The sequence below is a fragment of the Leptopilina heterotoma genome, unplaced genomic scaffold, assembly GCF_015476425.1.
Source record: "Leptopilina heterotoma isolate Lh14 unplaced genomic scaffold, ASM1547642v1 Lhet_510, whole genome shotgun sequence".
Taxonomy (NCBI): Eukaryota; Metazoa; Arthropoda; class Insecta; order Hymenoptera; family Figitidae; genus Leptopilina; species Leptopilina heterotoma.
Window position 1 is genome coordinate 551,891 of NW_025111111.1, and position 25,428 is coordinate 577,318.

General features: G+C 32.0%; 1 protein-coding gene across 6 annotated transcripts in view; it reads right to left on the minus strand.

Moving 5' to 3' along the window:
* Positions 1-415: 415 nt before the first annotated feature.
* Positions 416-25,428, minus strand: part of LOC122507833 — a 701,895-nt gene continuing 676,882 nt past the window's right edge. For all 6 annotated transcript variants that reach the window (XM_043620759.1, XM_043620763.1, XM_043620764.1 and 3 more), the window contains one exon: positions 416-916. In XM_043620759.1, the coding sequence (XP_043476694.1) occupies positions 420-916 (497 nt within the window). In that variant the 3' untranslated portion in view covers positions 416-419. The remainder of the gene's footprint in view (positions 917-25,428) is intronic.

Below are 25,428 nucleotides of genomic sequence, written 5' to 3' on the forward strand. Positions count from 1 at the left end.
CCGCGCGACCCACTTTCACGGCTTTCACTGGGTCAGCCGGCGGCACTGAGTTTCCCTCATTACCATAATTTTAGAACTCTACGGTTCAATGAATTTTGACAGGTGGCACCACAATTTAGATTTTCGGGGTTTTACGAGAGAGTGACTATTTACATCGTCACAAATTCGATTAATAATAAAAAAAAAATCAAACATTAATTTACCAAAAAAAATTGAGAACGTTTCAAGTTATTAATTAAAGTGACATTCAAAATGATGGAATATAGTTTGTCGATTTAATATCAAAAGGAGTTAATTATTTTTATGGAAGGATTTAGGTTTTGAAAACAAGAATAATAACACGTTAAATAAGATTATTAATAAATTTAATTCTAAAGTAGGGTATTTCCCCTCCCTACAAGGGCTAGTACAAAAAAATTTTAATTAGCCGAATGGTTCGGGTAATTTGTCGTTGGTTTCTGTTCCGAGAGACGTGGACATGAGAGGTAACCATGACCTGGCTGGTGGCATTTACCACAAATGCCCCGACGAGCCTTATCCACTCCCCAGTATTTGGGTTTATTAATCCTGGGGTAAGTTGGATTTTGGGCCAGGGATTTCTTCAAAGCCGGCTGGGGCCCGTGAAGTGAAGGGCCAGCTTCTGGCAAATTATTTGGGGTTGATTGAGGCCTTAAGGCCCAATCTTCACGAGGGGCTGGTTCTGGACTCTCAACCCTGGGTAAGAAGATTTCCTCCTCCGGTGACAGGCGGATAGGTACAGCCTGGCCGATGGAGCGGCGAATTTCCTCCAAATCGCTCTCGGAAAACAATGAATCCTGATAGGGGAAACGTTCTCGTGTGAGCAAATGGCGAGCTGTCACCCAACAATCAACCTCCTCCTCATAGTCCAGTCCACGTGGACCAAGCAATATCTCCTCTGTCAAATGATTTAATAAATTTAGTTAATTGATAATAATATTAGGGTCAGAAATTTTGGCAAAACGAGATTATTCCGAGAAGAGGTGAATTAGTAAGAATAAGACCGGTTACGTAATTTACGACGGTGAACGCGTTCCTCTTCGAATGCAGGGTTCGCGTCTATGATCGGATCAACCACTGCGTCCGGCTGGGCGGACTCAGATTCAGTATCGGACCAATTAATATCTAACAATTCACGATTGGAAATGCGTTCTTCTTCCGAATCCTCAGATTCGCTGCTCAAGTCCTCGGCATGATAGGGATGCAAGTGTGAAGCGTGATATCTACCCGCGAGACGACCCTCTACTGACGCCAATTCATAGATGTTACGAGAAATAATTTTGGTTATCATAAAGGGGCCATGAAAGGCTGGGGCCAATTTGCTTGCTATGTTATCGCGTTTACTGGAAAGGACATGAAGTGGTTTCTTGACCAAATCTCCGATTTCAAAACGCTGGTCCCTATAATGACGATTATAATATTTGGCTTGGCGAAGGAAAGCCTTGTCTTGATTTAACGTTATTTTCTCTCTTAGGTCATTCAATCTGGTCATTCGAGTTGTCCATTCATTGACATCAGGAGGAGGCAACTCGACCTCCCCCTCCACAAGGCGACGGAACGATCGTAAAGAAACTGGTTCCCTTCCAAAATTTAAGAAGGCAGGGGTGACTCGATTGGTGCTATGAAGCGCCGTGTTATACGCGAAACGAAAATCGCCGATGTAAATGTCCCAGTTTCGATGGTTATCGTTAATGAACGATCGAATCATAGTCTTGAGGACCCTATTGGTCCTCTCGACGGGGTTCGCTTGTGGATGGTATAAAGGGTTAAAAGAGTGGTGAATGTGATACGTCTTTGTTAATTCTTTTATCGCGTTATTGTTATATTCCGTACCACTGTCACTATGAAGCACTTGAGGAGTGCCCCAACGGTTTATCACGAGTTCACGGAATGTGTTAATTACTGTATTGGCGTTGGCTGTTCTCAATGGGTCCACCTCAACCCATTTGGTAAAGAGGTCCTGGAATACTATTAGGTATTCGAAGCCTCTTGCACTCCTGGGAAAAGGACCCATGACATCAGTGGCCACCACACTCCATGGTTCGTGAACAACTCGTTGTGTCATTAAGCCACGCGGTTTAGCTTGTTCGGTTTTATTTAATTGGCAGACAATGCATTTACGTACAAAGTTTTCTATATCTTTTAGCATGCCAGGCCAATAGTAACGGATTGATGCGCGATCGTAGGTCTTTTGGCCACCTAAGTGACCAGCCTGAGTATTCTCATGGGCTTCTCGCATGATGGTTAAGCGGTCTCTTTCGGGGACTACTAATTTCCAGGCTGAAAGATCTTCTACGAGATCTTCCAAAAGAGGGTTACTACGATAGTAATAAAGTCGATCGTCAGTCACTTTCCAATTGTGGTACTTACGCGGATTGTCAATTACGTCTTGTTTACGTCTATCGTACCAGTCATCGGTGGTTAATTGAAGTAATGCGATTTTGTCCTCAGTCTCGTCTTCGAACATGCGGGACAATGCATCCGGGACAAGGTGCATTGACCCTTTTCTATGTAAAATTTCATAGTCGTATTCTAATAATTCAAGAGACCAGCGGGCTAAGCGGCCAGTCGGGTTACGAAGGTTGTTCAACCATTTAAGGCAACTGTGGTCAGTTATCACTTTAAAGTGATAACCTTCCAAGTAGCATCGAATCTTCCTTATTGCCCAAATGACAGCCAAACACTCTCTCTCCGTCACGGAATAATTCCGTTCGGCACTTGAGAGTACTCGACTGGCATAAGCGATTACTCGCTCTTTATTATCTTGAATTTGAGTTAATACAACACCTAACCCGCAATTACTCGCGTCAGTTTGAACGTTAAATGTAAGGTTAAAATCGGGATAACTTAAAACCGGCGCAGAAGTTAAGGCTTTCTTTAGAATAGAAAATGCATTTTCTTGCTCGTTAGTCCAATTAAATGGCTGGTCTTTCTTTAAAAGACGAGTTAAGGGTTCGCAGATTTTCGCGAAATCGTGGATGAAACGACGGTACCACGAAGTTGCGCCTATAAAACGACGTAATTGTCGAACATTCTTAGGTTGAGGATATTCTAGAACTGGGCGCAGTTTGTCATCATCAATGGATAACCCATTTTTATTTACTTTGAAGCCAAGATATCTGACTTCGGGAACACAAAATTTGCTTTTCTCGGGGCTGATTGTGAAACCGGCCTTTAACAGCTTATCGATTACGAGTTCAAGCCATTTTAAATGTTCTTTAAAATTTTTATTGACTATTATTATGTCATCCAAGTAGGCGAATACATTGGGCTTCAAATCATCAGTTATCACTTTATCCATTAACCGTTGGAAGGTGGCTGGTGCTCCACAAAGCCCGAATGGCATTCTAGTGTATTGCATCAGCCCCTTCCCCGGTACAACAAACGCAGTTTTTGCTTTACTTTCCGCACTAAGGGGGATCTGGTGATAAGCTAGTTTGAGATCTATAGTCGAGATATAATGGGCAGAATTTAACTTATCAAGAATTTCGGCCATGAACGGTATGGGATATGCGTCTTTTACTGTGACGTCATTCAATTTACGAACATCTAGACACTGACGATAAGTGCCGTCCGGCTGTTTTACCATGCAGACTGGATTACACCAGTCCCCATGAGAGGGTTCAATTAATCCCTGCCGTTCAAGATTTCCGGAGTTCCTGATTAAGAATTCGCAAACTTTGGGTGACATTCGATGGTTTTTCTGACGGATCGGCAAATGATCCTCAGTGTTAATGACGTGTTCAACCAATTTAACGGCTGGTAGTTTATCTGGTAAAGGATGTACTAATCTTTTAATTAACGAGTCTAATTCCTCTTGTTCCCTAAGAGAAAGTGTCATAAGGCCTGAACATTCTTCAAGGTTAATTGGTCTGCTAGATTTACAAAACGCGATTCTAATAATCGGTTCTTCCGCTAACCAAAGCCGTTGAACACTTGTGTCAATTACTACGCCAAATTTTGTTAAGAAATCTATCCCTAACACGCATTGATCAGTTAACTCTGGGATAACTTTAATTGTTAAATCGCGAGTCACTCCCGCGATAGTGACAGGCAAGATTGCCTCACCAATGATTGTCTCAATCGTACCATTGGCCAACATTACGTGACCCGATTCAAGTTCATTTATTTTATTACCATTTGATTCAATAATTGATCTACCAATAGAATTCAAGTAAGTTCCAGTCGAGCCAGTGTCAACCAGTGCCTGTACTTCAGTACCACCAATCAACAATTTAATGTATGGTCTCGATTGAGAACCGATTCCACACAGTTTATCAAGGTTAATATAAGATTCGGGGCTCAATATAGAGTCCGAATCTAGAGTTAAGTTATTTTTATTTTTCTCCTGAACACTTACTGTGTCAGTTGAAATTTTACAAGTTACTTCTGAATCGGTTAAACTTGATTCAGATTGATTTACTGGTGGCTCAACCGGAGGCTTACCAAAATCACTATTTTCATCATTTATTTTCATTTCAGATTTATTTGTTAAAGAATTTATTTTATTTTCAATTACTACATTACTTGAATGGGGCGATGGTAATGCTGATTCTACGTTAAGAGTTAAATTCATGTCCGATTTCTTGTTAGTCAGGGTCCTAGGTAACGAACAAGGAGAAGCATCGACCCTAGCGCTGCTCTCCTCAACTAGTTTCCCTGACAGTAATCTGAATTACAGTCATATTTGGTGAATTCCGGTTTACCGCAAATGTGGCAGAATTTTTTCCAAGCTAATTTACAATTATTCCACGAATGGTCGTTAGCTTGACAATTAAAGCACGGAGGTTGTTGAACCGCTTCCCGAAATTCTTTACGCTTAAGTTTAACTTTATCGTTACCTGCCTGGTGAGATTTAGACTTGTTATTTAATTGATTCGGTTTACCCGAGTTATTTTGTTTCTTAAGATTTGACTCTGAAGGGGAGTTTTTGTTTCCTCTCGAGATTTTATTAATTTGTTCAGTCATCGCGCTAAACAGGTTTACTAATTTATCGATTGATGAGTCTGAGTCTTTGGTATTATTCGAAGCTACTGAATTTTCATTACTATTACCCGAAAAGGCAAATTCTGGGAAGAACGAATCTTCCGGTTTTTGAGGCTTTCTCTCAACCGCGAGTGAGCTGTACATACGTTCAACGTCAGACGCAATGAGAGACAACTCTTCTAAATTATTAAATTCGCGACGTTTGATACATTGTTTTAATCTCGGCAACATGTTCATGTAAATTCTATCCAACATTTCCGAACTCGTGACGGCACGGTTAAATTTACAATACAATCCTTGCATGCAGGTGAGATAATTCGCGGTGGATTCACCCGGGCCTTGGATTCTATTTGTCACCTGATCTTCGAGTCGCCATTGATAATTCACGTCACCGAACCGAGCGCGACAGGCAGCTTTACATTGGTCCGAAGAGGACCACTTCAATTTATTTTGCCTATACCATTGAAGCGCGATTCCGTCAAGCAAAAGTACCGCGGCGCGAAGGACTTCTTCACTGGTGACAGAGGAAATTTCCATGACGTCATCGACACGCTCAAGAAATTCCTCAACGCTAACCTTACTATCTCCCGAAAATTTTATACCCCATTTCCGAACGATAGAATCTAGGGGCTTCCTAGATGGGGCCACGATACGTTCACGAGCGAGATTCGAAGCTAAAGAATCTAGCTGGTGATTCTGTAATGGATTTTCATTTGACTGCGCATGATTAAAATTCAATGTCGCGTTATTTGCGCGCTGGTTGCTGATTGGTCTAAAAAAGTTAGAATTATCTTCGTCATTTACATTTATTTCAATATTGTTTACGGGCGAGTCAACATCAACGGTAGCTGAGATACCGCTGGGCTTTGGTTTATTTGAAATTTTCGATTCTAGTTCAATTAAACTTGAACTAGATTCAGCCCGCTCTACTAGCTGGCCAAAACCGGGCCCTTGTCTGGGGCTATCTATCGCCATTTTTGGGCCAGGCTTCGAACTGGCTGGATACTGGCAAAAGGTTTCGCCAGGATTGGACCAGTTAACAGTCGAGACTTTAGGAATAGTCCCAACCGATCGATTTGTAGTCAATGGGGTTCGAAAGGCTGACTTGTCATGTGAAAAATTGTTAATCGGTTGTTTAATTACGTCAGTGTGTAAAGGTGTCAAAAACTCTAAACCCGATTGTGTTACGGAGACGTCGCTAGAAGCGCCATCTATTTTCGCGGTCAAATTTTCATAATATTTTGGCAACGAAAAATCAAATTTTGGTTTTTCAATAGTCGATGTCATTACTCCCGGTTTATAAAATTGAAGAAATTCTAAAGGTGGAGCCACTTGAGTGGTTAATCCTAATGGGCCTGGAGTTTCAGAGACTCGTGAATAAGAAACCGAATTTGCTACGGTTGACCCTACTGTTACAAAAGAATGAATCGAACTAGTCGTGGTTATTGTGTGAAAAGGCGAATTCTGGGTACTCAAAACCGTAGTTGAAAAACCTATTGTATTTCCTTCATAAATAGGATTTTTAATTATTTTGTGTACTTGTTCTGATAAATCAGAACCAGTGTTTACAGGGCTTAATTCAAATTGAATTAAATCTGAAGGAAGCCACTCCACCGATCTATCACCGGAGGAAAAACGCAAAAACCGCGAAGCACGATCTCTCAGCGTTTGAGGGGTTCCGTGTGAATTAACCTTAAACGATTCCAAATAATTTTTTATTTGGTCAACTAACCAATTGTCAAATAAATTTGACCCGATATTATTTGGGGAATTCATTTTTAAATTTACTTCTTAGTTAATTCGCGAAATTAATAAAATTTTTCTTTTTATTGGGATTTATGGATAGGAATTGGTTCACGACGTTCTGCCAAAGAGCTTAGACCAATTTTATTACAAGTCAATTTAAGAAAATATTGTTTTCAATTAATTCACTGATGTGATGTCACAAGATTTATTTATTTATTTATTTATTTATTTTTTTTTTTAGTTTATTACAGTGATATTAATTTACGATAAACAAAATAATAAGAAAAAAAAATAATTTTTATCATTTTGAGTTCAAGAAAAATTACAAAAATAAAATTTTTAATCGATACTAAACTCGTTACAAAACTGCAGAGCAGTCGGACCAATTAAGGAAAATTTTCAAGGAATTTTCATTACACAAGAAAATAATCATACGAACAAATATTTCATCATAATAGAAAAACATAATAAACAAATAAATGTCATCTTATCAAATTGTCACCAATAATATTATTAAAAAAATCTGTCCGCGCAAGCGCGGACACATTCTCATCCGCGCTTCGCGCGGGGGCTCGCTTCGCTCGCAAGTTTCAGCGCGCCTCGGGGCGCGCGAATATTGATCGTCGCGCTTCGCGCTCCGGCGATTATTCCACACGTCGCGCTTCGCGCTCCGTGTGTTGTTGCGCGCAAATGGCTCGCTTTGCTTGCGGCGGTCTGCAATTGTTGTGCATTATTTGTGTTCTTGTTCTTGTTTCCTATTATATGTTTCGTAAAACATTTTTTTTTCTTAAAGTTACTACGACTTTAAGGATTACATTCTCATCACATGTTTTTGTTTGCTGATGATTGCGAGATAAAGTGGATTTAAATGTATATTTTTGGTCTTGATGATTTAAATTGTGAAGTTATTTTTAATTATACTAACTCTTAGTAGAAATATTATTTGCAGAAGCAGATAAAATATTCTTAAAGTATTAGTATCAAGGTTTTTGTGTAGTGTAGACCGGAGCGTAATGGCTAACTTTTCACTCTTTGTTGATTTACACGGACATTTTTGTTTTAATTAAGTGTTTATCACCTAGAAAAGTTACTCTAGTACCTCAGCTTTCTTTTAAAAAGTCGAAAGTCCCTATATTACGCTTACTTTTTTTCTACAATGAACGTACACTTCGTCGGTATCGTAGGTATTGCTCTTTCCCGTGTAGAAATTTGTCGTGGCCTTCCTAGAAATAGACTACAGCTAGATAGCATTTGTCGTGGAAAATTATTCTGAATAAACTGTCCTGGCCCCGAAATGTTAATGTACAGTTTTCCCCTTTATTTTCTTCGCTATGAAGACAGTCTAGAATCTGGCTAAAATTTGTCTAGGATACTGAATTGAAAATTCAGTACAAGTTCGTATAGCAGGTTGTCCAAGAATTAGCTGGGCACTGTCTAGGACGCTGACTTAAGAATTTAGTACAAGTTCGTGGAGAAGGTGGCTCTGAGAGTCTACTAAGCTAGCAGACGAAATCAGTTCTTGACGTAGTGCTTGATGAAAAGAAACCAAGAGTCTACAATTGTAACTTATCTTGTTGTGAAGATAAAATCAAATTTATAAATCTAGTGAAAAGTTTTCAGTTTTCCATTTTTGAACAGGGACAGTGTACAAGTTTAAATATATTACAGCGAAAAAAAGATTTATTAGAAAAAGGACATGTGATGTCATCATTAATAGTCTAGATTGTTTTTCATATTATAATGTTCATAATAAGTAATAAAACTTTGGTAATTTTAAGTAAATTTTTTGTGATTGCAACAATATAATATACAATTAATTTTATTATCTGTATACAAGTACGAATCTTTATAGTGAATGTGTTTGTGTTTTAAAGAAAAAATCCAATGTAGCAAAATATGTTACAATTAATTTCAAAAATAATTGTAAGAGGAATTGTGATAATAACAAATACTTTTGTATTACTGTTTTGTTTGTTTAAAAGTTAAACAAACAAAAGAGTAAAGTTGAAAAATATTGTTCTATTATTTATAAACCTAACAATTATTCCCAGTATGTAGAAACTGCTTATTTTAATATCCAGGAACTGGCTAGGAATGATTTATTTTACTAGACAAGGACTAGACAAAATAACTGTACAAAATCTTGACGTTGCTAGTGTTACATCCCTCGTTCAAGCCTGTCCATTTTTCCCATCTAGTTGCTAGATTGAATCTAGCGCAACTGGACAGTTTCTCATACACTTCCACGGTAAATTTCTACACGGGTTATACATAGCGTGTTGCATTAGCCAACACGCCCTAGGGGTACTTAGGAAATATTTTGTAATTTTTATCAATACAGTAAGTGTGAATCAAAAATCTAAAATTGACCCTCAAAAAATGTTTCAAGCTTAAAACGCGATTTTAGTTTCTTTTTTAAAGTTATTTTAAAAAAATTAGAATGAAAAAATGAAAATTTTGAAAAGTTACTTTCATATGTGAAATACAGATTTTCTACTATATTTCTTACAATAGTTATTGAATAATAAATAATCAACCTTTGTAGAAACTTGCAGTACATCAAGTTGTCTTAGGAGTTTATACAGTGAATGTGATATTTACCCATCGTTTTAACAAGCAAAAGTAAAACACCTCCACTAAGCTGAGACAAAAAGTCAAAAATTCGAAAAAAGTTTTTGAAAAAATTAAGTTTTTCAAAAGTTATCGTCGGACAGACAGACAGACAGACGTAATCGACAGACCATGTTTCTTGGATTCAGGGCACCTCAAAACGCAAAGATTTCATAAAATTAGCAAATAGTATATTAAGCAACAAGGTACCGTAAAGGCAGCCTTTAAGTCCCGTGTAACTTACGATATTTTTTATTCCAAAGGCACAAAAGTGGCGATTTAAGATAGCAGACGACAGGGAGTAAAACTCATTCACTTGTTTTACTTCTATGAAAATGGCGGCATTTTTTTTCCATGAGCAAAAATAACGCATAGGACTAGCTGTTTTTTTTGTCCATGGGAAAAAAAGGTCGCCATTTTCATTCAACCTGAGGTATAAAAAGTCAATTTTTCATCAAATCTAATACCTCCTCATGTGATTAGAATGTAAAAAACCATTTCCAACAAGATAGGACCAAAACTTAAAATTTAAAAAAGGGTCAGACCAGACAAACTGCATTCAAAAAATTTCATTGATTTTCTAAAATGTTAAAACTTTTATGAATATATTTTAGTTATAACATTTTAGAAAATCAATAAAACTTTTTTAACCCAGTTAAGCTAGCCTGACCCAAAAACTTAAAAAAAAAAATTAATTTTCTATGAAAAAATGTTGTAGAGGAAAGTTGTTTGTATTTGTCTAATCTAAAGTAATATGAAGTTAAAAATAATGAAATTTGAAAAAATTGAATTTTTAAAATTTTGAAACTACTGTAGTTTGCGTAGTTTTCGACGAAAATGGCTGGCTAACAAACTCGATCTGTATTTTAACACTAACTTTGTGCATACAAAGTTGCAAGTTGATGCAATAAGTTTTTCAAGAGTTATCGTAGGGACACCATTGTGTCTACAGACAGACACGAAGACAGACATACAGACAGACACTTTTTTTAGACCATGTTTTTCGGACTCAGGGGACCTTAAAACGTCGAGATTTCATGAAATTAGCGAAAGTCAATTTTCGACCAAAACTAATACTTTCTCATATGATGAGAATGTAAAAATTTAATAAAATTTTTAACAAACTTTTCACAATTCAATGATTTTCAATATTTATACTATTTTCTTAAAATTTTCATACAGAATTCAGTTATTTTAAAAAAAATTTTCATGAATAATAAAAGTTTTTCAGGAATTCAATTACTTAAATTAGAATTTGCGTAAAACTAGTCAAAAGAAATCAATTATTTAAAAATTTTTATAAAATTCTTCTCAAGAATGACATTACTTTTATAAATATTAAAATTAATTGGTGAAATTCAAGTTATTAACAGGATAAGAAAAAAGTAAATATTTTTGATGAAAATTAGGAAAAGTCAGGAATAAAAAATACAAATTATAAAAATAATTATTTAAAATTAATAACTGATAATAATATAATAATAATTTTATACTTGGGGAATCTAGAAGTAACAATAAAAATGAATTAAAATAAATTTGATCAAATATCTTTTAACAATATTATATTAAAATAATATATAATATTAAATTATGGACACCAACCTTTAGACTAAATTATAAAATTATTTATTTAAATAAAAATTTAATTCAATATAATAAATTGTATATAGAATTAAATATTGAGAACAGGAAAAAAATAAAAAATGCCAATAACCCACAAAAATTAAATTTCAAAACAAACAAATGAATGCAGAAAATTTGCTAACGGAAAGGAAACTTACGATTATTATAATGTATTTATATTTATAAATATTATTTTTAACTGAAATGTTTTGACATTTTTTTAAATAACTGAACTTCTCATAAAAATTAGTTAAAAATTATCTCAAATATGCTATGAGTAGTTTTTCCAGGGTTGTGGGAGAAGGAAAAATTCTGTAAGCAAGGGTCAAGCAGTATTTAATAAATTCAGGGTTGCCACGCAACCTGGAAACCTGGAAATGTCAGGGAATTTTATAAACCTTGAAAAAACCTGGAAAAGTCAGGGAACTTTGATTGGAATTCTGGAAAATTATTGTTTTCGAAAGTTATTGTGCTTATTCTTGAAATCTAATTTTTCTTTAACTCAATTTTTTTAATTAAAATTTCTTAATTCAATTTTAAAAGAGTTGCCTTTATAATTTTTCTTCGCAATAATTCAATTATTTTCACAAATAATAAAAAAATTTATATATTTACAATTATTTTCATAAATAATAAAATTCATCGCAAAATTTCAATTATTTTTTATACACTTTTACAGGAATTGCTCGCGAAATGTAGGTATAATTATTCTTAAACAATTTATTAAAATTCATCAAAGAAATTCAATTATTTTCAAAAGTAATTAAATTCTTTGCAGAAATTCAATTATAGTCGAAAGTTTAAAAAATTTATCGTCAAAATTTCAATTATCTTTATAAATATTAAAATTTTTCTCCAAAATTCAATTATGTTCAAAAATTTTAATGAAAAATTCTTTTTTAACAAATTCAATTCTTTTTCAAAAATTCTCCCCCAGGCAATGATTTTCAATATCTACTATTTTAATAAAATTTTCCAAAAGAAATGAATTATTTTAAAATTTTTTTATAAATTTTTTCGCAATAATTCTATTATTTTCAAAAATATTCAATTTATGTTTACAGAGATTCAATTATTTTTATTAATATGTAATCCAATTTTTTACAGGGATTCAATTATTGTTTTCATAGATAATAAAACTCATTAAAGAATTTCAATTATTTTTGAAAGAATTTTAATCGAATTCCTCGAAAAATGTAACTATTCTTAAAATTTTATTAAAATTCGTCAAAAGAATTCAATTGTTTAAAAATTTGTTAATAAAATTCTTTATGAGAATTCAATATTGAGAAACATTCAATTATTCAATAAATTATTTATTTTTGTTAAAAGAATTAGGTATTTAAAAAGAAATATTATTAAAAAATTCGTTTCAAAAATTCAATTATATTCAAAAATAATAAAATTTTTAGCAGAAATTCAGTTATGGTAAAAAATTTAAAAAAAGTTATAGCAATATTTCAATTGTTTATAAAAAAATTTTAATAAAATTCTTGCCAAAATTTCAATTATTTTCAAGAACTTTTCTCAATTCAATCAAATTATTAATCAAATTCAATTATTTTTAATAAATTTGTAATCTAATTTCTCGAAAAATAAAATTATTCTTAAAAATTTTTAATTTTTGTTACATTTTTGCATTAACAAAATATTACAAAATTTATTAAAAAAATTAATAGTTCAAAAGCAGCATGCAAAAAAGTAATATCATTTACAATAATTACACAAAATTGTTCACTTTTTTAAATAAAAACATGATTGTAAATTTAAAAGTTCAATATTTTTAATAACAATAAATTATAAAAAATGTTTTTTTAAAATGTTTGTTTTATTGTAAACTACATGTTTTTACATAATTTAGAACATTTTAGAAAATCAATAAAATTTTTTTAACCCAGTTAATATGGCCTGGCCCAAAAACTTAAAAAAAAAAAAAAATTTCTATGAAAAAATGTTGTAGAGAAAAGTTGTTTGTATTTGTCTAATCTAAAGTAATATGAAGTTAAAAATAATGAAATTTGAAAAAATTGAATTTTCAAAATTTTGAAACTACTGTAGTTTGCGTAGTTTTCGACGAAAATGGCTGGCTAACGAACTCGATCTGTATTTTAACACTAACTTTGTGCATACAAAGTTGCAAGTTGATGCAATAAGTTTTTCAAGAGTTATCGTAGGGACACCATTGTATCTACAGACAGACACGAAGACAGACATACGGACAGACACTTTTTTTAGACCATGTTTTTCGGACTCAGGGGACCCCAAAACGTCGAGATTTCATGAAATTAGCGAAAGTCAATTTTCGACCAAAACTAATACTTTCTCATATGATGAGAATGTAATAAAAAATTAGTTTTTTGCAAATAAGTCGAAAAGTTTTAAGTTTAGTGAAAAGTTGTCAACAGCAAAGTTGTAGCTGATGGTAAGACGAGAAAAAAAGTCTCTGGCAGCAAGCTCCCATAGGCAATAGTTTTGGAGATAATTGAGTCGGAATATGGATTTTTTGTTAAAAAAATGATAAAAAATATATATATACGGTGGTTTTTCCGGAAATTACTAGTTTTTAGTTAATGTGAGCATTTTTTGAGTACAATGGGGTGAGAATATGTGGAAATTAATGTAATAATTTTTTTCTCTTTGAGAAATTTTGATTTTTAGCTTTATTTTAGAATTTTTGAGTATTTTTTTACTATTTAAGAGCCTATAACTTAGAAATTTGACTTTCTATGAAAAAATGTTGTAGAGAAAAGTTGTTTGTATTTGTCTAATCTAAAGTAATATGAAGTTAAAAATAATGAAATTTGAAAAAATTGAATTTTCAAAATTTTGAAACTACTGTAGTTTGCGTAGTTTTCGACGAAAATGGCTGGCTAACGAACTCGATCTGTATTTTAACACTAACTTTGTGCATACAAAGTTGCAAGTTGATGCAATAAGTTTTTCAAGAGTTATCGTAGGGACACCATTGTGTCTACAGACAGACACGAAGACAGACATACGGACAGACACTTTTTTTAGACCATGTTTTTCGGACTCAGGGGACCCCAAAACGTTGAGATTTTATGAAATTAGCGAAAGTTAATTTTCGACCAAAACTAATACTTTCTCATATGATGAGAATGTAATAAAAAATTAGTTTTTTGCAAATAAGTCGAAAAGTTTTAAGTTTAGTGAAAAGTTGTCAACAGCAAAGTTGTAGCTGATGGTAAGACGAGAAAAAAAATCTCTGGTAGCAAAATCGCATATGCAAGAACGTCGGAGATAATGAAGTCGGAATATTGATTTTTTATCAAAAAAGTGCACAAAAAATATATATAGAGAGTGATTTTCCTGGAAATTACGAGTTTTTTGTGTTCAAGTATGTTTTTCAAGTATTTTAGGGTGAGAATATGTCAAAATCAATTGACTGATTTTTATTCCTTTAAAAAAATTCGATTTTTAGTGTTATTTTAGGATTTTTTAAGTTTTTTTGACCATTTAAGAGACTATAACTTCGAAAATTGAGTTTTTATGAAAAAATGTTATAGAGAAAAGTTGTTTGAATTTTTCTAATCTAAAATAAAATAAAGTTAAAAATTCTGAAATTTGAAAAAATTAATTTTTTAAAATTTTGAAACTACCGTAGTTTTTGTAGTTTTTAACGAAAATGGCTGGTTAAGGAACTTAGCCTTCATTTTTACACCAAGTTTAAGTGTGTTGAATTTAAAAACGATCCGATAAGTTTTTCAAGAGTTATCGTGGGAACAACATATTACCGTCTACAGACGGACAGACAGACAGACAGACCCACAGACAGACGCACTCGCCGGACTATGTTTTTCGGACTCAGGGCACCTCAAAACGTAAAGATTTCATAAAATTAGCAAAAGTCAAAATTCGACCAAAACTAATACCTTCTCATGTGATGAGAATGTAAAAAATTTAGTTTTTTGACAGTTTTTAAAAAATAACTCGAAAAGTTTTGCGTTGGGCAAAAAGTTGTCAACAGCAAAGTTGTAGCTGATGCAAAGCCGAGAAAAAAAGTCTCTAGTAGCAAAATCGCATATGCAAGAACGTCGGAGATAATGAAGTCGGAATATTGATTTTTTATCAAAAAAGTGCACAAAAAATATATATAGAGAGTGATTTTTCTGGAAATTACGAGTTTTTTGTGTTCAAGTATGTTTTTCAAGTATTTTAGGGTAAGAATATGTCAAAATCAATTGACTGATTTTTATTCCTTTAAAAAAATTCGATTTTTAGTGCTATTTTAGGATTTTTTAAGTTTTTTTGACCATTTAAGAGACTATAACTTCGAAAATTGAGTTTTTATGAAAAAATGTTATAGAGAAAAGTTGTTTGTATTTTTCTAATCTAAAATAAAATAAAGTTAAAAATTCTGAAATTTGAAAAATTGATTTTTCAAAATTTTGAAACTACCGTAGTTTTTGTAGTTTTTAACGAAAATGGCTGGTTAACGAACTAAGCCTTCATTTTTACACCAAGTTTAAGTGTGTTGAATTTAAAAACGATCCGATAAGTTTTTCAAGAGTTATCGTGGGATCAACATATTACCGTCTACAGACGGACAGACAGACAGACAGACACACAGACAGACGCACTCGCCGGACTATGTTTTTCGGACTCAGGGTACCTCAAAACGTAAAGATTTTATAAAATTAGCAAAAGTCAAAATTCGACCAAAACTAATACCTTCTCATGTGATGAGAATGTAAAAAATTTAGTTTTTTGACAGTTTTTAAAAAATAACTCGAAAAGTTTTGCGTTGGGCAAAAAGTTGTCAACAGCAAAGTTGTAGCTGATGCAAAGCCGAGAAAAAAAGTCTCTGGTAGCAAAATCGCATATGCAAGAACGTCGGAGATAATGAAGTCGGAATATTGATTTTTTATCAAAAAAGTGCACAAAAAATATATATAGAGAGTGATTTTTCTGGAAATTACGAGTTTTTTGTGTTCAAGTATGTTTTTCAAGTATTTTAGGGTGAGAATATGTCAAAATCAATTGACTGATTTTTATTCCTTTAAAAAAATTCGATTTTTAGTGTTATTTTAGGATTTTTAAGTTTTTTTGACCATTTAAGAGACTATAACTTCGAAAATTGAGTTTTTATGAAAAAATGTTATAGAGAAAAGTTGTTTGTATTTTTCTAATCTAAAATAAAATAAAGTTAAAAATTCTGAAATTTGAAAAAATTAATTTTTCAAAATTTTGAAACTACCGTAGTTTTTGTAGTTTTTAACGAAAATGGCTGGTTAACATACTTAGCCTTCATTTTTACACCAAGTTTAAGTGTGTTGAATTTAAAAACGATCCGATAAGTTTTTCAAGAGTTATCGTGGGAACAACATATTACCGTCTACAGACGGACAGACAGACAGACAGACAGACAGACACACAGACAGATGCACTCGCCGGACTATGTTTTTCGGACTCAGGGCACCTCAAAACGTAAAGATTTCATAAAATTAGCAAAAGTCAAAATTCGACCAAAACTAATACCTTCTCATGTGATGAGAATGTAAAAAATTTAGTTTTTTGACAGTTTTTAAAAAATAACTCGAAAAGTTTTGCGTTGGGCAAAAAGTTGTCAACAGCAAAGTTGTAGCTGATGCAAAGCTGAGAAAAAAAGTCTCTGGTAGCAAAATCGCATATGCAAGAACGTCGGAGATAATGAAGTCGGAATATTGATTTTTTATCAAAAAAGTGCACAAAAAATATATATAGAGAGTGATTTTTCTGGAAATTACGAGTTTTTTGTTTTCAAGTATGTTTTTTAAGTATTTTAGGGTGAGAATATGTCAAAATCAATTGACTGATTTTTATTCCTTTAAAAAAATTCGATTTTTAGTGTTATTTTAGGATTTTTAAGTTTTTTTGACCATTTAAGAGACTATAACTTCGAAAATTGAGTTTTTATGAAAAAATGTTATAGAGAAAAGTTGTTTGTATTTTTCTAATCTAAAATAAAATAAAGTTAAAAATTCTGAAATTTGAAAAAATTGATTTTTCAAAATTTTGAAACTACCGTAGTTTTTGTAGTTTTTAACGAAAATGGCTGGTTAACATACTTAGCCTTCATTTTTACACCAAGTTTAAGTGTGTTGAATTTAAAAACGATCCGATAAGTTTTTCAAGAGTTATCGTGGGAACAACATATTACCGTCTACAGACGTACAGACAGACAGACAGACAGACAGACAGACACACAGACAGACGCACTCACCGGACTATGTTTTTCGGACTCAGGGCACCTCAAAACGTAAAGATTTCATAAAATTAGCAAAAGTCAAAATTCGACCAAAACTAATACCTTCTCATGTGATGAGAATGTAAAAAATTTAGTTTTTTGACAGTTTTTAAAAAATAACTCGAAAAGTTTTGCGTTGGGCAAAAAGTTGTCAACAGCAAAGTTGTAGCTGATGCAAAGCCGAGAAAAAAAGTCTCTGGTAGCAAAATCGCATATGCAAGAACGTCGGAGATAATGAAGTCGGAATATTGATTTTTTATCAAAACTAGCGCCTCCGTCGACCGCTACGCGGTCGACTACGTTGCTTCCACTTTCCATTTAACACGTAATTATTCTTTAAAATTTTTAACATGTAATTTGCTTTTTCATGTTATTCCTACCTTTAAATTATGATTTTGTTGTGATAAAAAAATGTAAAAACAACAAATTTCATTTGTTTAAATAAATTTTAAAACAAAATGTTTGTGTCAAAATTCAAAAATTATTATATTTGTTCAAAAATAATAAAACATTAAAATATCACTTCGAACGAAAACTGGTTTATAAACAATAATAAAAAAACTGTTACCCTACGTTTTTTTTTAATTTTTACTTATTCTTCAGCAAATAAATGTTTATTTATTATTTATACGTATAATATATATGGTTATTTTGTTATATTTTTAGTCGGTCACAACAACAACAGAAATTTGTTTTGTTCCGATTAAGTAACCAAGTTAGTGAGGTTACATTTGTTTACAAAGTGCATACCTCGTACATTTAGCACTAACCAGAAATACTACAACATAACACATTCAACACATTATTTTTCCATTGTAGACGCAGCCCAAAAATTACAAAATTAAAAAACATTTAATATACTTTTATTTATATTATAATAATAAAAAACAATTATTTGCCGAAAAGAAAATAAGATTCCAAAAGAAAACAAACAGTGGCCATCTTTCTATCTTGGTTTGACGTCATCCTGCATTTCACGCGTGCGTAGTCTTTTTTAAGAAAGTTCTGTGATGACGTAATATCGATATATCTCTAAAGTTTCGAGAGAATTCGAGTTTCAACAGAAATAGAGTTTCGAGCTAGTTCTTCGATTTTTCTCGAACTTTCTTTTTTAGGAAAGGAAAGTGCACAAAAAATATATATAGAGAGTGATTTTTCTGGAAATTACGAGTTTTTTGTGTTCAAGTATGTTTTTCAAGTATTTTAGGGTGAGAATATGTCAAAATCAATTGACTGATTTTTATTCCTTTAAAAAAATTCGATTTTTAGTGTTATTTTAGGATTTTTTAAGTTTTTTTGACCATTTAAGAGACTATAACTTCGAAAATTGAGTTTTTATGAAAAAATGTTATAGAGAAAAGTTGTTTGTATTTTTCTAATCTAAAATAAAATAAAGTTAAAAATTCTGAAATTAGAAAAAATTGATTTTTCAAAATTTTGAAACTACCGTAGTTTTTGTAGTTTTTTAACGAAAATGGCTGGTTAACGAACTTAGCCTTCATTTTTACACCAAGTTTAAGTGTGTTGAATTTAAAAACGATCCCATAAGTTTTTCAAGAGTTATCGTGGGAACAACATATTACCGTCTACAGACGGACAGACAGACAGACAGACAGACAGACAGACAGACAGACAGACACACAGACACACAGACAGACGCACTCGCCGGACTATGTTTTTCGGACTCAGGGCACCTCAAAACGTAAAGATTTCATAAAATTAGCAAAAGTCAAAATTCGACCAAAACTAATACCTTCTCATGTGATGAGAATGTAAAAAAATAATTTTTATTTTTATTTATTTATCCATATTTAAGTTCAATTTTATTTAAATTATCAATTTATTTATTTCAGAAATTTTATTTATTGAAAGAATAAATTTTCTTTCAACTGTGATTCTCAATTTTGTAATCATTCAGTGAATTTACCAAGAATTGATATTATACACGGGGCCATGTTGTTGGCCTAGTGACGCACTAATTTTTGTTTACTCGATTTGTCCTTGACGGACAATTTTTAATTTTCGAATTTTGACCAAGAAATATTTTTCACAATTATTTATTTTTCTGTTTTTTAGATTTATTTTATTTTGTTTAATTTCAAAATATCAATTCTTAGCTTTAACATTTGAATTTATTTTTCACGATTCGAAATTTTACTTTGTTTCACGAATATCATGGTGATTTCCTCGCGCGCGCTACGTTGGTCGCCATTTATAACGGGTGTCTTACTATTTTTTTATATTTGAGAAATTACTCTTAATTTTGTTACTCTAAATGAAGCTATTTTATTTCAAGAATTTATTTATGTTTACTTCAGGATCAACTAATTAAATAAAACACACGTTACTTTGTTGTTTTGAATTTATGCCCGAACGCCAGAGATATTTTATGGAAAAATATTCAAACCTATTATTTTAATTAATTTTATGCTAGCTCAATCTTTTCAAGGAGAGCGCGGGGTAAGAGAAATCACCAGTTAGTTTGTTTTAGTTTTTGATTTAATCACAAGAAATTACAGGTCCAGACGGGACCTGTTTAAAAGTTACAAAAATGACATGTCGTGAAACAAAGAAAATTGACAAGTTTATTTTTGATCGAATATTCCGTCAGGAGACAACACATTATTACTTTTGAGACTCACCGGAGATGCGCCGACGCCCCCGCATTGTTCCTCGGCTCATCCCAGGGAAGTAGGCACAACTTATTAAACTTTTTATTTTAATTATTACAAAAACGGTCTACTGTGACCTGTCATTAAACGACGCCAAATTGAGAATGAATTAAATGGCCGACGGGGACGCCGAAGCAGACGCGCATCTCTGCTTCGTGGTGAGTCTCACGCGCACTTGATACAAAGATTTTCGGTAGGTAATCGATGCGCGACAGTAAGTAATTCAGGTCATTTATCGACCGTCAAAAAAAGGAGTTCATGAAAGTTCGTTTAGTCTCCGCGAGGGGCACTGCGCGACGACGTCCGGTTCACAAGATGGCTGCAGTTAGTGTTTTGACAGCTGATGTCCTCGTCGATGGACTTTCGCTTTTTTGTCACTTCGTGTGACCCGTAATGATTACAAGTAAAAACATTACTTGTTGGAATACGAAGCAATCTCTCGGCAGTGATCCCGAAGATTGAAAATCCGGATCTCGCGATGACAGTGGACATGAAATGATAAATCGAGTATCACCTTCTTATGTTTAATAGCAATAGTGTTGAGCAGCGATCTGACGGTTCGCTAATTTTCAGGTTTAAATAACAATATTTTAAGAGAAACTAAATTTTACAATGGTGGAAAAAATTTTAAAGTAAGTTTTCTCAGAAGGAGAAAATGATTGTTGATTCTCAGTTTGACGTGAATCAATAAAATTTAAAGTCTATTATTTAAGGAATATTAATTTGTACGCGGCAAATAAAATGCCGCGTTACAACATATAATAAATTATAAATTAACCAATAATATGTATACTAGAAAATATTAAATTAGGAAACTCAAACATTATTAGAGGAAAATAAGTAACAATTAAGTAAAATATTATATATGTATTTCTTCATATAAACAAAATTACTTTATTATAAAAAAACATTTGAAATATTACATTAAACATATTATAATTATGATTTATATACGTGCACTCAGAAAAAAGTTTATTCGAAACAACAAACTGAAAACTTCACAAAACCTTTTTGTAAATATTCTTCTCACTGGTACAAATTAAATATGCAGTAAGTCAATGAACACAATGTATTTAATATTTATTTAACCGACACTTATAATTTTTACATTCTCATCATGTGAGAAGGTATTAGTTTTATGCAAATTTTGACTTTTGCTAATTTTATGAAATCTTTACGTTTTGGGGTCCCATGAACCCAAAAAACATGGTTTGGCGATGGTGTCTGTCCGTATGTATGTCGGTCTGTCTGTAGACACAAAATGTTGTTCCGATGATAACTTTTGAAAAACTTATCCGATCGTTTTTAAATTTAACGCACTTAAAGTTAGTAAAAAAATGAAGGCTAAGTTCGTTAACCAGCCATTTTCGTTGAAAAATACTAAAACTACAGTACTTTCAAAATTTTGAAAACTCAATTTTTTCAAATTTTCAAATTTTTAACTTTATATTATTTTAGGTTAGGAAAATACAAACAACTTTTCTCTACAAAATTTTTTGATAAAAACTCAAATTTCGGAGTTATAAGTTCTTAAATGGTCAAAAAAACTCAAAAATCCCAAAATAACGCTAAAAATCAAAATTTTTCCAAAGAAATAAAAGTAAGTTTAACTGTTTTCACATAATCTCACCCGAATACACCCAAAAACTATATTTATAAACATAACACTCTCAATTTCTCGAAAAACCACTGTGTATATATATATATATATTATTATTATTTTTTTGGCAAAAAATCGATATTCTGACTTAATTATCTCGGAATCTATTTCATATGGAAACTTGCTACTAGAGACTTTTTTTCTCGTCTCATTCTCAGCTACAACTTTGCTGTAGACACCATTTCGCCAAACCCTATACTTTTCAAGTTATTTTCAAAAAAAGTATTTTTTATTACATTCTCATCATGTGAGAAGGTATTAGTTTTATGCAAATTTTGACTTTTGCTAATTTTATGAAATCTTTACGTTTTGGGTCCCCTGAACCCAAAAAACATGGTTTGCGATGGAGTCTGTCTGTATGTCTGTCTGTCTGTCTGTAGACAAAAAATGTTGTTCCCATGATAACTTTTGAAAAACTTATCCGATCGTTTTTAAATTTAACGCACTTAAAGTTAGTGAAAAAATGAAGGCTAATTTCGTTAACCAGCCATTTTCGTTGAAAAATACCAAAACTACAGTACTTTCAAAATTTAGAAACTCAATTTTTTCAAATTTTCAAATTTTTAACTTTATATTATTTTAGGTTAGGAAAATACAAACAACTTTTCTCTACAAAATTTTTTGATAAAAACTCAAATTTCGGAGTTATAGGTTCTTAAATGGTCAAAAAAACTCAAAAATCCCAAAATAACGCTAAAAATCAAAATTTTTCCAAAGAAATAAAAGTAAGTTTAACTGTTTTCACATAATCTCACCCGAATACACCCAAAAACTATATTTATAAACATAAAACTCTCAATTTCTCGAAAAACCACTGTATATATATATATATATATATATATATATATATATATATATATATTATTATTTTTTTGGCAAAAAATCGATATTCTGACTCAATTATCTCGGAATCTATTTCATATGGAAACTTGCTACTAGAGACTTTTTTTCTCGTCTCATTCTCAGCTACAACTTTGCTGTAGACACCATTTCGCCAAACTCTATACTTTTCAAGTTATTTTCAAAAAAAGTATTTTTTATTACATTCTTATCATGTGAGAAGGTATTAGTTTTATGCAAATTTTGACTTTTGCTAATTTTATGAAATCTTTACGTTTTGGAGTCCCCTGAACCCAAAAAACATGGTTTGGCGATGGTGTCTGTCCGTATGTCTGTCTGTCTGTCTGTAGACACAAAATGTTGTTCGCATGATAACTTTTGAAAAACTTATCCGATCGTTTTTAAATTTAACGCACTTAAAGTTGGTGCAAAAATGAAGGCTAAGTTCGTTAACTAGCTATTTTCGTCAGAAACTACTTTTTTTTAAGTTTTTGGGTCATTTAGCTTAGGGAGCGTTCACAAATGATGTCACGTTTTTGGGGTACTCGAATTTTTCGAGTACTTGAAGTCACTCAAGTACTCGAAAATGTCGAGTTCTTGATACATCAAGCCGGCTTAGCTCGGCTCGAAAAAACTTCGGCTTGGCTCGGATCGACATTTCGAGCTTTTTGCACATCTCTACCAAAAATATACATTTTAATCCACTTAATCTCGCAATCATCAGCAAAGAAAAACATGTGATGAGAATGTTATCCTTAAAGTCGTAGTAACTTTGAGAAAAAAATGTTTTATTAAACATATAATAGGAAATAATAACCCCGAGGCGCGCTGAAACTTGCGAGCGAAGCGAGCCCCCGCGCGAAGCGCGGATGAGAATGTGTCCGCGCTTGCGCGGACAGATTTTTTTTCTTTGATTTACCGATTTAACAAATAAATTTGACGCGAACGCGGACTGTAGACAAGTGAGATCGCCATTTTTAAATTCACACATGTACTTTTTGACAAAAGCAAATATGTTTGTTTGACTCAAATAAAATGATTTGGTTGAATCAAACAAATTTGTGTGTTGTGTCGAACAAACTGTATTTAACTAAACAATAATCTCTATTCAAAACACAAATTTGGTTAAATGAAACAAACAACTTCAAATAAAAAATTTCTTTCCAATAACCAAACAAATTTTACGTATTTATTAAAATAAACCAAATTTTTATTTAAATCAACAAAATTGTTTTATCGTGACAAATAAAATAGGTTAATTAAACAGTTTGGTTAAGTGAAATAAACTTTTTCTCTGAGTGTAAATAGCGCTTCCAAAAATCGCCCTTGACGTTGTTTTAGAATTTTTACTTTAAAAATGTAGAAAATCAAAATTTTGAACCCGCCATATTGGATCGAAAATTTGGAAAAATTAATTTCTGATATCAGATTCATGATGAACGATCGAAAATAGCCCCGAGTAAGTAATTTTTTTGAATTTTTGACAACACTTATGTGTTAAAACCTTGGATATATTGTGGTGCATTTTTATGACCCACATTAATCATCCGCCATTTTAAAAATTTTTCAAAATTAAATTTTTGGCAAAGTGCTATCTTATAGTGCAGCTAAAAATGAAGGCAAATGTGACCTGGAGAATTTTTTGCATGAAAATTAAAAAAGTTATGAATTATTTTTAAAAAGTGCATTTTTCCTATGTATTTTTAATGGGAAATTTCGATGGATCTCTGGCACGTGTTAATATTAATCAATCGGCTTCAAATTTTCGGAAATTTTTTTTTATTTTATTGGAACTAAACTGGGGGGTGGCGTAAACAAAATTCGAAAGTCGCATTTTTACGGACACGCTATTGTGCACGTTTGTACGCTCGCTTCATATTCCGCCTCGCTACAGACTTTAATTCCGCGGTACGCGCTCCCACTAAAGTCGCAATATCTCGAGAACTATTAGAGTCTCCATAAATTTTTTTTTATGAAATGAAAGGTGAAATTACAAGGAATCGATATTTACTTATTAGAAAATTCAAAAATTAGGCCAACTGAACTAAAAATTAATTCAAAAAATTTTATTGACTTTTTTTTGACAAATTTTGAAAATTTTTTTTTGTTCATAATATCAAATTAAACTACGTATTTTTAACTATATCACCTGTAAATTTTATTAAAATCGATCAAAAAGTTTCAGAGTTATTAATTTTTGAAAAAAACGCAACACTCATTTTCAGTATGGCGTAGCGGCCGCCATTTTGAAAATTTTTCAAAATCCTGTTAGGGTTAAATTTAATTCATATAAGACTTCTATTTCCCAAGGTTTCGAAGAAATCGGAAGACCACTTGCAAATCGCTTTTTTTCTGACGGAGTCTTACCCTTTTGCATCTCAAATTTTTTTTAAACATTTTTTTTCTTTTAGTACTCTTTAAAATGAGCTACTTTAATTTTTTTCAAATTTTTTTATAAAGCGGTTCAGGAGTTACAGATTTTTGAAAAATGACGTTTTTTACGTAAATATTTTTTTTAAATGCTTATAACTCGGTCAAAAATTGATCAAATTGGACGTTTTTATAATGAAAAGTTTTGTTTTCTAGCGTAGTTTTTAATAAAAATATTTTTAAAAAAATTTTTAATAATTTACGAAAAGATTTTAAAATTTTTAAAATAAAAATTCATTTTTAACAATGTATGTATCAATCAATTTTTTTCAACATTTTTTGTAAGAAACTAGCACTAAATTAACAATTTTTAAGCCTTGTCCGATCGTGGTTCAGGAATTTAAAAAAAATAATTATCTCTCCCTCCTTTTGACCTAGATCAAAAATTTTTTTTGCAAAATTTGCAAGAAAGAATGAGTAAACAAATGGCGTCTATCCCAAATTGTTAAAGTAAAACTTGTTGATACAGTGATCATTTGTTTATAAGCAAAAAATTACCCCCCCCCCCTAAAAAACCAGTTGTTTTGCAAAAATTCAATTTGCCACGAATTGTGATTGAGAGATTGGCATTTCATGAAGAGAACCCAACAAAAAAC